This window comes from Alexandromys fortis, unplaced genomic scaffold (genome assembly GCF_014885135.2).
Source record: "Alexandromys fortis isolate MF-2015 unplaced genomic scaffold, M_Fortis_MF-2015_v1.1 scaffold_167, whole genome shotgun sequence".
NCBI lineage: Eukaryota > Metazoa > Chordata > Mammalia > Rodentia > Cricetidae > Alexandromys > Alexandromys fortis.
The window spans coordinates 1,332,130-1,348,277 of record NW_026068050.1 but is presented as its reverse complement, the minus strand read 5'-3'; the positions used below and the strand labels follow the sequence as shown (position 1 = coordinate 1,348,277).

Here is a 16,148-nt window from a genome sequence, read left to right as displayed (position 1 = left end):
TAAATCCATGATCATATACTTTAGGCAGAGTAAAAAAGGCTTTCAGCAGATGGCAGGCAATGTGCTGTAGTGACTGCACCCTTTGTTCCTACCTGTCTGATCACTCAGTAATCAGAACAGAGGACTTTACTGGAGAATGTTATTTTTGCTCACCCTGGAATCTTCAAACTATTTACAAACTACTAGAATGTGTATATGGCTGCCTACTATTGATTAAGAGTTAATCTTGGTTAAGTGCTAGTGTATTAAGTTCAAATTGAGAGAAATTAACCCACTTCATTCTCTAAATCTTTCTCCTGGACGTTGAAGATGTCAATGAATTCCAGAGTCTCAAAATAGCTAAATCACAGAGACTATGTATGCCAACAAACACGATGGCAAGTAGAGACAGAGTCCCACCTTCTTCACCTCTTGTTTTTCTTTTCAGCAATTTTTAGAATTTCCATTTTTATACTTAATTATCCATCTGTCTCATATTATGCCTGTTTTTTCCATTAAGAATTCAGTTACTAGATATGGTTATTTTAATTTCCCAGTATGATGTTATCATTTCAAGCCTCTACTATTCCTCAGTCTGATTCTAATGCTTTCTCTCTCCAGTGTCTTTGTCCTTTCCTTTGCCTAGTTTTTCTAAATTGTCACACATGATGAATTACATTTAAAAAAACCCTATTATTAGTCAGGCTTTAATAATTTAGTAGCAAAATGCGGACATAGAGGAAGCCTTCTTCAGTCCTATCATTATATCTCGGGTTACTGGTGAGCCCATGCCTGTGAACTGCAAACAGATGGTGTCTCCGAGCTTTTCCACCCTTGCTTAAGAGGAACATGACTAATATAGTGGGTGGAGCTGAGCACTTCTCTTCTGCCACATGCAAAGCTGCATGGAGCTATATTGGATACTTTTACTCTTTTTCCAAGGGAATCCTCCAGCCAGTTAAACTTGAGTGTTTTCCTTATTTTCATATCAGTCGGTGTGATAAAACCTCAGCAAGGTTAGGCCCTAATTACATACAATCTCCTCACAGCAGAACTTAAAAACAGAGGGCTGTGTCACATTTTAAAAAGGAATTCCATTTCCTTCTTCTTGCTAGAAGCAGAAGGGTAATTTTCTCTAATATTCATTGTGAGAAAACAGTCACATTGTAAAAGGTAACCTCAAAAACAGTATAAATGCCACCACAATGGGGGTTCTGCTCAGAATTTCTAACTCTATGGCTTTCTACATGCAATCTTCAGGGATTCATAAGTTATATTTCCCACAGAAGCTTTTGCTCATGAATTTCTGCTGTCATTGTTGCAATCATCTATGTCTGTCTCTCTGTCCGATTAGAGGATAGAGGTCGGTCATGATGTGTTATAGATATGAGTTACTGAATTTGTTCAACTTTTGACCCGTAGGGATGGAATGACAACCTCTTATGCAGCAGAATAAAATCCTGAATTTTTCGATTTCTTTTTTGTTTTTTAATTAAAAACCTATCTTTTTTCATTTTACATACCAATCCCAGTTCCCACTCTCCCCTCTCCTCCTCCCATTCCCTCTACCTTCCTCCCCACCCCATCCACTCCTCAGAGAGGGTAAAACACATTGCTTTGAGGAAGGACCAAGGCCTATTATATCTAGGCTAAGAAAGATATCCCTCCAAAGAGAATGGGTTCCAAAAAGTCAGGACAAGCAGTATAAAGCCCAGATACTTTTAAGTAGTTTTGTGCTAAAATTCAACAAGTCTGGTGAAATAGATTATCAAACTGAAAAGTACAAATCACCAAAACTTTACTTCATTGGTAAAATTATGTGTGCACAATTAAGATAAGCAAAATTCAGTCTTATAAAACACTATAGAAACATACACACACTTTAGATTCTAAAAATTCAACCCTATGCAAACACAGGAGATAAGGAGAACTCATTGACTGTGGTTAGTACTGTCTTGATAGTAAAAATATACCAGAAAACTGTAAGATATATGAACATAAACAAAATGAGTCCTCTTTAAACTACAAGAAAATGGATCTGAACAATATATACAAAAGAAGTTGCATTATAATGGTTTAGACTAGTAATAAAAGAACAAATTGTACACTGAAAATGGGTGAATTGTATAAAATGTGAATTATATCTAAATAAAACTGCTATGAACAATACATGATTATACAGTTATTAAGAAGCTTATATATAATACAAAGTACATAGTGACATAATTTTAAAAGAATGTATCCAGAGACTCAAAGAAGCTGGTAAAGTAAAAAGGGACCAAGCGGGTAGAGGGAGAGCTCTATGTAAGGAATGGCAGGTACCCTGAAGGGGTAACTGGGAAAAGTGAAGAGGTTTGAACTGCAAAGTGGTAAAGGTATTATAAGGGTAGGAAAATGATTAATAACACCAAGGATATTTGAAAACTCATAAGGAAATCATATTGTTGTATGTTTACCTAATATTGCAAATAATGCATACATGCATGTACATACATAAACATAAAGTTTGAAGAAGTCACTCCACCTGGGGTGATAATACTTTATCCATGATCCTTGAAATATGAAAGAAAACTCCTAGCACCACTCAGCAGAAACATCTTCTACGGTTGCTGGTCAGGAGATCTAAAGACAATATAGATAATTGCCTTTTCCCTCGGCCACCTCCCAGAATTTGAAGGTAAAGCCCTCTTGTTGAAGAAACAGGACTTGACAGGAACTGAGCTAGAACTGATCAGGAAGCCTCATCCTTGAGGACTAGCTCTCACCTACCAGAAGGTGCTATGCAAGTGCCAAGGGAGAAGGAGAAGCAGTACTCCTATCCATCTATAAAGCCTAAGAGACAACAACAGCAAGGACTGGACCTACATGTTATTTATAACGGTGTAATAGTGGAACTTTTATCCTAGAGGTAACCAACATATGTCTAATTGGACTTAAGACACACTCTACAGGATGAAATACATGCCTGGTGCTGTAAACCTAGCTAGAGAGGATACAGGCCACAATAGGAGAATCTATTACTGCCAGTTTCCTAGCCCAATACAAGCTCTGGTTTCTAAATAACTATTCTTATACTCACAGGTAAGTGTAGCTCTCACTCCTCAAAGATGCTTTTTGCAAGAAATGAAAACTATTAACAGATACACAGCTGCTCAAAATACAGAGAATAATAATTGTGGGATGCCTCATCCCCACTGATATGATTACAATACAACCCCTAAAACTAAGGCTCAGAAAAAGTTACAGAAGAGGAAGCAGAAAAATTTTGAGAGTCAGAGGCCCAAGTCACCTTTTGTTGATAGACTGCGCTACCTATATATGACAGACAAAATACTCTCATGAACTGTTAACAATATGGTTACGTGATGAAGACTAATATGGCAATGGCTGACATGCCAATGTAGATGGGAAATTCTAGGTCCCACCCCTAGATGTAGAGATGCAAGGTTTCAATGGCAGTTGAAATGGCAGAATCAGTTGCCTCCAGGGATGGGCTCTGACATGTGTTGTCCAATCCCACATGGTTAGCCCTGAACACAAGCATACACAAGGCTAAATGGACTCAGTAGGTTATAGATATTGTGTGCATGTGTTCATGTGAGTGTGTGTGTATGTGTCTATGCTAGTGTTCTTTTGTTGTGAAAAGTAACCAAGGCTACTTATAAAGCAAGCATTTAACTGGGGACTTTGTTACAGTTTCATAGGATTAGTCTATGATCACCATGGCAGGAAGCATAGCAGCAGGCTTGGGAGAAGTTGGAAGGGGAGAGTGATATAAGCAGGGAGGGTACAAGTGATATAAACTGACACTTTACTCAATGACTTTCTATAAAGCTATGACAATCAAGATAATTTAAAGATAGACAAATATACAAACGGAACAGAATAGAACTGAAAATCCAGCTCTACAATTAAAGGGTTGATTAATAATTTTATGAAATTATCAAAACAGAAAACCAGAGATAGAATAGCACAGGAAGTCTAGAATAGACTCATCCAGAAAAACATGTCAGCCTTAAAAAAATCATCAAGACGCTAAAATAAAATAATGAAGAAAAATATTTTCAAAGCATAGTGCTAGGATAACTATCTATGTGAAAAAATATACCAGAATCTGAATTTTCTATCACTACCATTAGTTATCTGAGATGAGCCATAAACCTAGATGAAAAATCTAAAATTAATAAGGCTCATACTAAAAAAAATATGGTGCTTTTTTAGAAGCTTTTCTCAGAAAATACCTCTTAGACATATTTAGAAGCATTAGATATAAAAGAAAAAAGTTAATGAAATAGACATTATTAAAATTAAAATCTTTCAGTCTGGGTATAGTGGTACGCATTTGAAAACCCAGAACTTAAGTGGTAGAGGTAGAAAAATCAGGAGTTCAGAAGTTCAAGGCCAGATGGATTTGCTTGTTGAAAGTTAGCACATATAGGATTCTGAGGAAACAGTTCAGTATGTAAAGTGTTTCTCATGAAGTCATGAGGCCCTCGACTTGATCCTCACAAGCTATATATAAAAGTCAGGCATGATGGTGCATATTTGTATTCCCAGAGCTGGGTAAGAAAAGACCAAAAGATCCCCAGGGCCAGTTAGCCAGCCATCTTGTCTAAGTGGTTAGTTCCAAGACAGTCAGAGACTTTATCTAAAAATCAAAGTGGACAGTGCCTGAGGAACAGCACATGAAGTTATCTCTGGCTGGCACACACATGGCAGGCATGTCTACATACATATCCACATGCACACAGATACTCAAAAGTATCAAATAAAAATATATATACACATATGTTCCATATTAAGAGAAAAAATGGGGGAGGGTGGTTCTGAGACAAGGTTTCTCTATATAACAGTCCTGGCTGTCCTGGAACTCACTCTGTAGATCAGGTTGAACTCAAACTCACAGAGATCTGTTTGCCTCTGCCTCCTGAGTGCTGGGATTAAAGGTGTGCACCACCAATACCCAGTGAGAAAAAAAAATCTTGAATTCACGTATCTGCCAAAGAATGTATAGCCAGAATGTATAAACACAACTAAAAAAATAAAATGATAGGTCACTATTCAAAATGGGGAGAAATATGAAACACATGCTTCATAAAGAAAGCTACTAATAGGTTAAAAAGCACATAAAAAGATCCTCAATAACAATGAATAGTCGCAGTGAACTGCTATTAGAAGATCAGTAGGACACATATCCATTATAATTAGGCTACAAACATAAAACTGCACCAGTTAATGTTGAAAAATTGTGGGGCAATTGGAACCTCCATAGATTGGTGTTGCAAGAATAAATTAGAACAACCACGATGCGGGACTTTGGCAATTACATTTCTCGTTATTTACCCAAAAGAAATGAAAATATTAGGCTTGACCAAAGAGTAAGTTGGCATGAACTTTATTAAAAATGTCTAAACTACAAACTCAATTATGTCTATTGAAAGAGAACTGGACAAATATTATGATACTATCCTATAATCCATATGTTCAATAGTGAAAGGAAGCAAATTGTATTGATCAAAAATACAGATATATCTAGAAAAAATTATTCAGCAAGAGACAGCAGCAAAAGAGCATGATTTTGAATAGAAGAATTTATAGAGCAACAAGGTAGTTCATAATTACAGAAAGCCTGTAAGTTATCAGAAGCCACAGAAGTATACAGAAGGTGATAACTAGTGTTCAACAGGCCAACCTATCAGATGAGTGATTCTCTGATGGCGAGCCCCACTTGGAAAAGCCATGGGCTCACTGGCTGCTGATAACTGTTTGTCTCTGTCTATAATTTCTCTCACAAGTCACTTTATTTCTTCCCTAAAATAGTTTTGGGTGTTTCCCCACTGCTTGTGTGTTTAACATGGGAAAATATCACATCTAACTGAGCACACATATATCTGTGGATGGTCAGGAAGATGACTTCTCATTAATCTGTATGATTCTGATATATAGAAATATACTAAGATATGTTTTATAACTAGATCTATTGTCCCATGAGGACTATGAGGCACTTAAAAACCTGTTTTGTTCCTTTTTCTCAGACTAACTGCACACAATTAGCTCACTTTCACCTCAGAGCAAGTTCAAACTAGACTAAAAGGTTTTGTAAATGCATCATAAGTTTAAAACTTTACAGCTATGCACAAGTTCAAGGGCTGCAAGTGGCTAACCAAGGTTATTAACATAAGCCTAAAAATTCATGACAATTCTTCATTTGCCAAGTCTAGCTAACAAAAGAACTATGTCTCATAGCCTATCTCTCTGGGTACCATGTCCCTGATCTCCAGAAACCTTGAAACTTTGCATTGCCATGGTAAAGGGCTCTGCCCTTATCACTGATCCAAAGGAATGTGCTTTTCACCAATGAGATGGAACTCTTGTAATTTTTTTTATTATTGCTTCAAGCATTCTGTAAAAAATGTATTTAAACTAGGTGAACAGAGAAGTAGAAAAAACTGAAATAGAGAATTAGAAAAAGATTTAGAACTACAGAACTGGAACTAAAGAATTAGAGCTAAGAAATTATAGACAATTAGGATAAAAGAATTACACTGTTGAAGTATTTATTGCCTGTATATATTATATATAGTCATTTTACTTATTGTATATAGTTTTCTTATTATAGTTTTAGCCCTTTTCTTTATTTCAGACAAAAAGGGAAAATATAGTGGCATTTCAATTGTATTTTAATAAATAAAGCTTGATTTATTTTATGAAATTTTTTAAATTTTATTTTAATACATAAAGAATTGGAGCTAAGAAATTATAGATAATTAGGACAAGAGAGGCAGAAGAATAAAGAACATGACTCGAAAAGCACATGTGAATTTATTCCATAGCCCCGCGGATAAGAAATTTTCTAAGTTTCTTTTGCTATGCTCTGGCTTCTGACCTAAACTCTGGGAGGTAGTTTTATGACCTGGACTCACAAGCTACCAAAAGTAAGTGATTGCCAAAGGCCAAAGTAGTAAGAAAATGAGTACAAGGACATACAAAAGAGTATGGTAGGGCCCACCTATAATCCCAGCACTCTGGAAAGCAGAGGCAGGAGGACTGTTGAATGTTCAGGGTCAGACAGAGCCACACAGAGAGATACTGTCTTAAGATGATGATGATGAGGATGATGAAGCAGCTGTGGACAACTCAGGGTTGTATTGGTTTGTCATGTGTAAGACTTTGGTTTCAATATCCACTGAGAAAGGGAAGGAAAGGAATAGGAGAGGGAAGAAAAAAGAGAAGAAAAGGGAAAGGAAATGGGAGATAAAGGAAGGTAGGGAAAGAAAATGGGGAAGGGGAATGAAAGGATAGGAAGAGAAAGAAGATAGAGAAGAGGAGGAAGAGAAAAAAGAAGGGAAATAGGGGAGTAGGGGAAAGAAGGGAAACGCAGGGGAAAAAGTGTTGCGGGAGGTCCTTCCGCTCCTCCAGCCAATAGCCGCTGAGATACCAGCCCATTGGGGCGTGGTCTCTCTCCCTTTTAAAAAGTGGCTACTTCCCTTCTCGCTCTCTTGCTTCCTGCTCCGGTTCTGGCGACTAGACTTCTTCCTGATTGTGCAGAGGGCTGTTGTCTGGGACGGTGATCTGTAAGTTTTTTCCCCTTTAAATAAATACCACCCTATTAATCATAATTCCAAACTGGTGTGGGATTGTTTATGACTTACGCCTTCAAAAAAGCAAAAGGAGAGTGGAAAAGAGGTCAGGAGAAAGGAGGAAGGGGATGGAAACAAAGAGGAAGGAAGGGGACAAAGAAACTTCAGGGCAATGTAGGTGGTCTATATTTAAAAACGATTTACTTTTATTTCATATATGAGTATCTGCCTGCATGTATGTATGTGCACCATGTGTATGCCTGGTGTTCTAGAATGCCAGAAGAGGGTATCAGATATCCCTGGAACTGGAGCTATAGATGGCTGTGAGCCACCAAGTGGGTACTATGAATGAACCTGGGTCACTTGAGTCAACTTTCCAGACCCAGTGTCTTCCTTCCCTCCCCATGATGAGACTGTGTCTGGCTGAGCTCCTGCAGACAGTTTAAAGCATGTGAGTTTATTTGAAGTAAGAATGAACATGTAGTTTATGTCAAGTGAGCTCTCACCTGGACAATGACAAGAGAATGCTCATTCCTTGCAGTGGGAAGACAATGAGGTCTGATGTTAGAGGGATATCAGAGAGCACTTTGTTTTAGGCACGTTAAATTTCACTTAAAGGTGTAAACTTGGTAATCAGCAACTATAGGGCATATACAACCAGGACATAGTGGTGAGTGTACACAGACAAGAGAAGGGAATCAAACAACAAGTATACATGAGACGGCAGTCAAAAGTTCTCATCAGAAACTTCAAATCAAGTTTACCCTGAAGTAAACTACGAAACAACTCTTAGGATACACACAGTATCTGCAAATACTAACTTCAAGAAAGTCTTTTCTGTTCTTTGCATAAACGACCCATAAAAACTCATTTTAAGATTATACACAAGAGTCCAGTGGTGGTGGTGCATGCCTTTAATTTCAGGCCTCAGCAGAGGTAGGCAGATCTCTGTGAGTTCAAGGCCAATCTGTTCAGGACAGGTTCCAAAGCTACACAGAGAAACCTTTCTCACAAAACCAAAAACAAACAAACAAACAAACAAACAAAAGATTATACACAAGAAATTCATAAACAAGATTATACACAAGGAATGGCACTTTCTTCTTTGTGAAGTCAAATCATAAAAACCATTACTTGGTTTCTAACTATTCACTGTCAAAGAAACAAATCACTCTAAAGTTAAGTCTGACTCTGTGAGATGAAACAGATTCCTTGACAGATCCCAATCTGGACATGGGAACTACAGACAAGTTCCACATTTTTCTAAATAATTCCACAGGTTAAGAGTTGCCAACTTTTGGGACACTCATGATAAAAGGTAAGGTTCAGAATGTTTTCTCTCAAATCCTACAGGTACCAAATAAGAAAGAACTGTATTTGTGTCCTCAAACAAGACCCATCAGTCACCATGTGACACTTAAAGCTTGTGAGGTAATGTAATACACAGCTGTCTGGTCTCAGATGTCACTTTGTAGGTTGATGATAAACTACAGGTCTGATAACTCGCTTTCCATTTTAAGATATTTCTTGAACTTTTTCCTCTTGTGACAGGCAACCAAATTAATTAAACCCTGTCATGGGGCTTTGACACCACAGCCAGCTGACTTCTATTTGTTGATTGCTATTGATTTTCTTTGATACTTCATTTAAAAATCAATAGTTGGAAAGAATAATAGGCTTAGTTTACAAATATTTAAATGTACTATTGTATGCAGGAAGAGACACAAGTTTGGCATGGCCTTGGCATCTAATTATAAGAAGAGCCCTTTAGCAGGTGAAAGTGAGGGCTTTGGATCAATACTCTGCTTTCTTTCTCAATCAAAGAAAGTGGCTATAAATTAGGTTCATCAGTGTTATTTCCAAAGCTTTTTGAAGCAAAGAAGTTTAAATGTTTTTTATTCCATTAAACTAAATGACCCATCCCTTAGAGCTTTTGTTTTATATTTAAGGACATTTATGTTACCTGGAGTTCATTCGTGCCTTTATCTTTTTAGCTTTTTTCTTATTCTTTTGCCGTTCTTCTCCATCTTTCCCAGGCTCTGATGGAGCTGCACTTTCAATCACAATGTCAACAACGTATTTCTTCAAAGACAGATGTTCCTGCAAAATAATAAACACAATGATGACAGTGATGATATTTTAAAACAATGCAAGATCACCAGAGAGTAGTACACAGGTTGGAAAAGAAACTAAAAGTAACTCCTAGACAATAATGGCTTTCACAGTTGCTTTGAAAAACACTGAAGAATCTGTTTACTTGAGATTTTCAATGACTCATCAAATGTTTGGTGAACATAAAATGTACTATAAACTAAGGATACATGGACACACAGGTACAAAGGGGAAGTTAAAACACACACACACACACACACACACACACACACACACACACACACTTATAGCACCATACAAGTTAGTCATTTAATGTGCTGTAGGAGCCGAGGGGAAGACAAGCCAGCACTCACTGAGGGTGAAGAGGGAAGACGGCAAGCAGGTAGCACAGCATTTGCTGTGCTTTCAATGGTGAATAGGGTCTGAACAGATGCTGGATTTGTATGTGTCCATCTGGACAAGAGTAGAGAAAGGGGAAGAAGAGGAAGGTCATCTCAGAGAACACATGCCAGAGGGAGAGTGGAAATATAGCACTAAAGACAGCTGTGGTTGGGCTGGAACACAGCATTTGATTTCTTCCCTTCTCATCGTCTTAGATGTTATGCCTTCTCATTGGAACTACCTCATTTCAGGTACTCAGCTCCTCTCCCTCTCTCTTCATTCACACCCACACAGCTAATCCCAACTCTACATCTAGCTCTCCACCTATTCTGTGTCTGTAGCTACAGAAGATTAATGTATCTATAGGAGAAACTGCTAAATTCTCTACTGTTTTAGGACACTGTACCTCAAGCACAAATGCCAGGCAGTTAAGCACACATACATTATTAGCTAGTTCACATGCTCATCTTCCTAGAAAGTGTTTTCAGACCAACACTTCAAATCTCAAATATATGTTATCCTCTTCCTTCCTTGCTTATGTCTCAGTTGCAACCCATGTTTCTTTAACTAAGAAAAGTAGCATTATTTAGAAGTTGCATATACTCCCATGACCAATTTACCAATCACTCTATGTGCCTATACACTTTGTCTTTTTCCCATTATTCTATAAGCACGCTCATGCTCCGGTTAGGATTAAGACTCCCAAATGTACACAAGATATTATTCCTTCTCTCTGATTCTTCAAACTTTTCTTTCTACTTAAGTCACTTAAATACTTTCCATTTAACTCATCCAAGAGACCTTTTTTTTTTTTCCGAGACAGGGTTTCTCTGTAGTTTTTTTTGTTTTTGTTTTTTTTTGTTTTTTTTTTTTTGGTGCCTGTCCTGGAACTAGCTCTTGTAGACCAGGCTGGCCTCGAACTCACAGAGATCCACCTGCCTCTGCCTCCCGAGTGCTGGGAATTAAGGGCATGCCACCACCACCGCCAGGCTCCAAGAGATCTTTTGTCTTGTTCCCCTAGGCTACTACCTTAGGACAGCAGAATGTGTTGGAAGTGTATTAACCTCTCTGCCTTTACCTCTTTAACTCTGTTTCTCTTGAGTTCACTAGTCTAGCAATTGCTTTACCAACCCTAATCAAACTGCAAACTATCCTTGTTATGGAACCAACATCAAGGCCCACTCTCCGTATCTTTCTTCCAGCCTTTGCCCTATAGATCACTTCCTCCTCCCCAAGACTCTTTCATCACAAGGCTTCTTGACATTACATAATAATCAAAGAAAAGGAAGCCATCAATTTGAGAGGGAGACACTGTGAAAACATGGGAAGTGCTGGAGGGGGTGCAATATAGAAGGGAAGATGGGAAGGGAAAAAATCATGTACATTTAAAAGAAAAGATCTTTAAATATCTTTTCCACAGTCTGTGGAGGAGGGAAGTATACTTGTACCCTTTTTGTAAAATCAAATGCCATAACTTTAAATACATGTTTACTATAAATGTAATACATTTATACATGTTTACTATAAACCTTGGGGGACAAGACTAGACAGAAAGCTTGGTGGTCAAAGTGCTTGCTGTGCAAACATAAGAACCTGAGTTAGCAGCCCAGCACCAATGTAAAAGCCAGGTATAGGTGTGGCAACAAGTGGCTGTAGCTCCAGCACTGAGGATACAGGCAGGCAGATACCAGAGCCTCCTTCAATTAGTCCAGGTGAAAACAATAAATTCTGGTTTCATTGAGAGATTGTCAAAAAAAAAAAAAAAAAAACAAATAAAAAACCAACAAGGTGTAGAGCAATAGAGAACGGTAACTGAAGTTGACCTCTGACCTCCACATGCACACAGGTGACTGCAACTCACACCTATGTGTACACACACTACACATATACTTGTTTATTTTTATCATACAAGGGTAAAATGTACTTTTCGTGCCACAGTTCACAAAGTTCTGACATCATTCGCACCATAGCCGTCACACTTGTTTCCAGTAAAACCACAATCAGATTTCCTCTTCCCCAAACTCCTCGGAAACATTACTGTCTCAGAACTCTGCATGCTGTTTCTTAGCCAATAGTAGTCTTTCACCAGGATGTGCATGTTCTCAACTAAAATAATCTTAGCCAGGCAATGGTGGCGCATGCCTTTAATCTCAGCATTCAGGAGGCAGAGGCAGGTGGATCTCTGTGAGTTCGGGCCAGCTTGATATACATAGTGAGTTCCAGGACAGCCAGGGGGCTGTTATACAGAGACACCTTGTCTCAAAAAATCAAAAGCACCCCCCCCCAAAAAAAACCTTCTAGCGCTTTAGCATTAGCCTCTACTGCTGGTTAGTTCCTTACTCTATTTTCTTTAGCAATGGCCTCTACTGCTGGTTAGCTCCTTACTCTGTTTTCTCCTGGAGCTTCCATAACAGCACATATTTACCTATCGTCCCCGATAAAACAAACTTTCTCTTTAAAACTGTGCCTGGCATATGGCACACACTTTTATGTGTTAAATATTACACAATACAGGTTTAGCAAAGTGTTTCACACAGAGAACTATTTATTTAGTCCTTAGAACTAAAATTAGAGCACAAGTAGAAGGGATATAATTTTACTTTCTCCACGTCAAGTAATAGAACAGTCTTAAAGTGTCCAAAGCAAGACAGTTAAAACTTTGATGGAGGAACAGGGACCAAAACCAGATGTTGGCTATAGAGCCTATACTGTTGGTTTTCTGTGTTAGAGCTTTGAAATGAGTTTCAACTGTGGAAACAAGCTCATATTCTTCTCATAGCATCATAAGAAAAGGAGGAGGAGAAAAAATGAGGAAAAAAGGAAGACTCACAGACCTTCCACCCAAAAGGCTATTTTTCACAAGTAGAAGGATGATTTGATAACATTGCCTGTCTCAGAGAAGACCTTTATACTTTGGCACTAATGAAAAGCAATGATCTAAGTGGTAAATATACGTGTAGATACATAAGTGTACTTTTGAAAAGTCAATCCATTTCTAAAACTAACTACAGAGACTACAATGGCCTTAAATACATTCATGGTCCTCCTGGTGCTGTGCTTTCAGGCATGTGCCACTAAACCTAGCTCCTGCTTCAAACTTTTACTTGTTTAATTTTTCTGGTTAAATTTTTGGTAGCGTTACCAAAAAGTGGACATTTTTTAAAGACTCATTTATTTATTATGCATACAGAGTCTCGACTGCATGTTTGCATGCAGGCCAGAAACAGGCATCAGATCTTATTACAGATGGTTGTGAGCCACTATGTGGGTGCTGGGAATTGAACTCAGGACCTCTGGAAGAGTAGCCAGTTCTTTTAACCTCCGAGCCATCTCTCCAGATAACTTTATCTTAAAGGGTTACTGATGGAAAAGCCTCAGATGGGCTGAGAAACTGCAAACAAGAAATGGACTTGACGGATAACTTCTGTGCACAGTGAGGACCCAAGAGGCTTCAGGGACCAATACACCAACCTCCATTCGATCCACCACTTGGAGGCTGCAGGGCACGCTGCAGACGGAACTGTCTATCCTCCAAGCTCCCAGTGCCATTTGCTGAGTCTCTACTTCCTTTGAGATTGTGACTAAAGGGACAATTCTACCTCTGCAGAGGCCAGCTGTGCTTTCCTTCATTTCCACACCACCTTCATCAACCCCACCTAACAATCTGGACTTCAGGGAAGAAGCTTGCAACCTTCCACCAGTTTCGCTTTGATTATTATTATTGTTGTTGTTTGCTTATTTTGGTTTTCCAAGGATTTTTTTTTACTTAATTTTCTTCATACAATATTTTGATCATGTTTTCCTCTCTCCAACCCCTCCCAGATCCTCCCCACCTCCCTTTCAAAATACAAAACAAAAAAACAACAGCAAAAAACTCCACAAAAACCAAAACAAACAAAAAAACTAATAAAACAAAAAAAATGATAAGACAAAACAAACAGTACAGACAGACACACAGACACACATCACTGAGGTCACCTACTGGGCCTGGAGTGGTTGCTACACCCAATGACACTCCACTGGAGAAAATCAACTGTCCCCATGTTAACAGGTATCATTTGCAAATGGCTTCTTGGGTAGGAGTAGGTTTCCCTGTCTACTCCTCCTAACTTTTAAAGACTTAAAAGTAACGTTAACCTGTAAGCCCACCTGCCCAAGGAACTTGCAACTTTCTGGAATGCTGGGAGTTGTAGTTCTTGGAAAATAACAGTCAAGTCACAGGGAAAATATGGGTGGCCATATGGGTTTGTTCTTTAAAAGCCCTACAACACATGTCCTGGGATCACTCAGCTGGGAATCCCAGGGAGTGGTCCTAACAAAAGACCATCCTGGTCAGTAATTAATTAAAGCTTGCCTCAATGGTTCTTCTCTGGTGAATCCCAGGATTAACACTGGGACACAGTCTACCTTGAACTTGTTATTGTGCCAGAAGAACACAGAAATATAGTGAATCCTAATGACACACTACTATACCATAAATCAGTGCCTCTTTCAACCCATATCAGAGAAGCTTCTTCTTGCAATAGATGGGAGTTAAGACAGAGGCTCATAACTGGAAATGTGCAGAGAGTGAGAGACTCTGGAGAACTCAGTCTTAAATGGGATGTCTTCATCAAAGCCCTCCCACTCAGTGACCAGGAATCTGTGTGGAAGGGGTGGTAGGAAGATGGTAAGAGCCAGAGGGAAATGTGGAAACACTGGTTTCCAGATACAACAGGACTGTTGTACATATGAATTTGCAGAGGCTGTGGCTGTATGAAAGACCTGCACAAGACAACCTATTGTCAATACTCTACATCCCTTCTCCCTCTACTGCTTATACAGGCTACACTCTATATGCCATTTCTATTCCTACACTACTAACGAGAATGCCCCAAATGACATTTTATAAAAGGCCCAATTATATTATTTTCAGATGCATATATACCATTTATATCTCTATTAGAGATCCTTAAGGGTCCTATACCCAATGAAAGACATTCTACAAAAAGAATTAGACCCTAACTAGAACTGTTCCAAGATATTTGACTATATTATGTAAAGATATGTCACTCTGATTGGTTTAATAAGAAGATGAATGACCAATAGCTAGGCAGGATTTTGGGGGCAGAAAGCATGCTGGAAAGAAGGGTGGAGATGCCATGAGATGCCAAGAGACACAGAAGAAGCAGAAAAGCAGGATAGGATAGACAGTACATAGATGAGATAAATGAGCCTCAGGACAAAATACAGATTAATAAAAATGAGTTAAGTTATAAGAGCCAGTTAAAAACAAGGCTAAGCTATCAGCCAACCTTTCATAATTAACAATAAGCCTCCATGCCATGATTTGGGAGTTGGCTGGCAAGACAAATAAAGTCTAACTACACAGAACTACAAAGAACCTTACTTTTTTAGTCAGGTATGGTGATGCACACCTGTAATAGTAGCACTTGGAAGGTTGAGGTTGGAGCGTTGTCATGAATTTGAAGCCATCCTAGGTTATACTATGAATATACTGGTATAGAGTAAAACCCTCAAAGAATCATACTTTTAAAACATACAATACATTTACATATGTATTGTATATACAACGCATACACACCAACTTATTTAAAATCTCAAAATTAAGAATAAAAATGTGTTTATTTGATTGACTAAAATTTTTACTTAGTACAAAATCAATACATGTTAAGCATAGAAAAATTAATAAAATTAAAAGGAAAAATCCTATGACTCTTAGCAACCCCAAATAACTATTATTATAGAATATATTCTAAAGATGTTTATTCTCCTTTCCCTCTCTATTCTTCCTCCCCCTTCCCCTCTGCTCCCCTCATTAAAATTCAGGCATTATACTGCCTCCTGTCATCTACAGGATGAACCTAGGCAGTACTCTAACCATCCCAGGGTCCTATGGCTGCTATGTCACTATGAAAGTACAAAGGTCCTTTAAGAGACAAGTTCTGCCCATTCCTAGTCTCTTTCTTGGTGCTCTTCTGAAGGGGCAGGCAGGACTTTCCAGTTTCTTCTCTTTTTCTCTCTCTGTTTCTCTCTCTTTCTTTTCTCTTCCCTTCTCTCCCGTCCCTTTCCCCATGCCCTTCCCTTCTTCCAATA

At 38.4% G+C, this 16,148-nt stretch overlaps 1 protein-coding gene across 3 annotated transcripts in view; it reads right to left on the bottom strand.

The window, feature by feature from the left end:
• Positions 1 to 16,148, bottom strand: part of Scaper (S-phase cyclin A associated protein in the ER) — a 467,165-nt gene that overhangs the window by 213,940 nt on the left and 237,077 nt on the right. For all 3 annotated transcript variants that reach the window (XM_050119436.1, XM_050119434.1, XM_050119435.1), the window contains one exon: positions 9,523 to 9,659. In XM_050119436.1, coding sequence (XP_049975393.1) covers positions 9,523 to 9,659 — 137 coding nt within the window. The remainder of the gene's footprint in view (positions 1 to 9,522; positions 9,660 to 16,148) is intronic.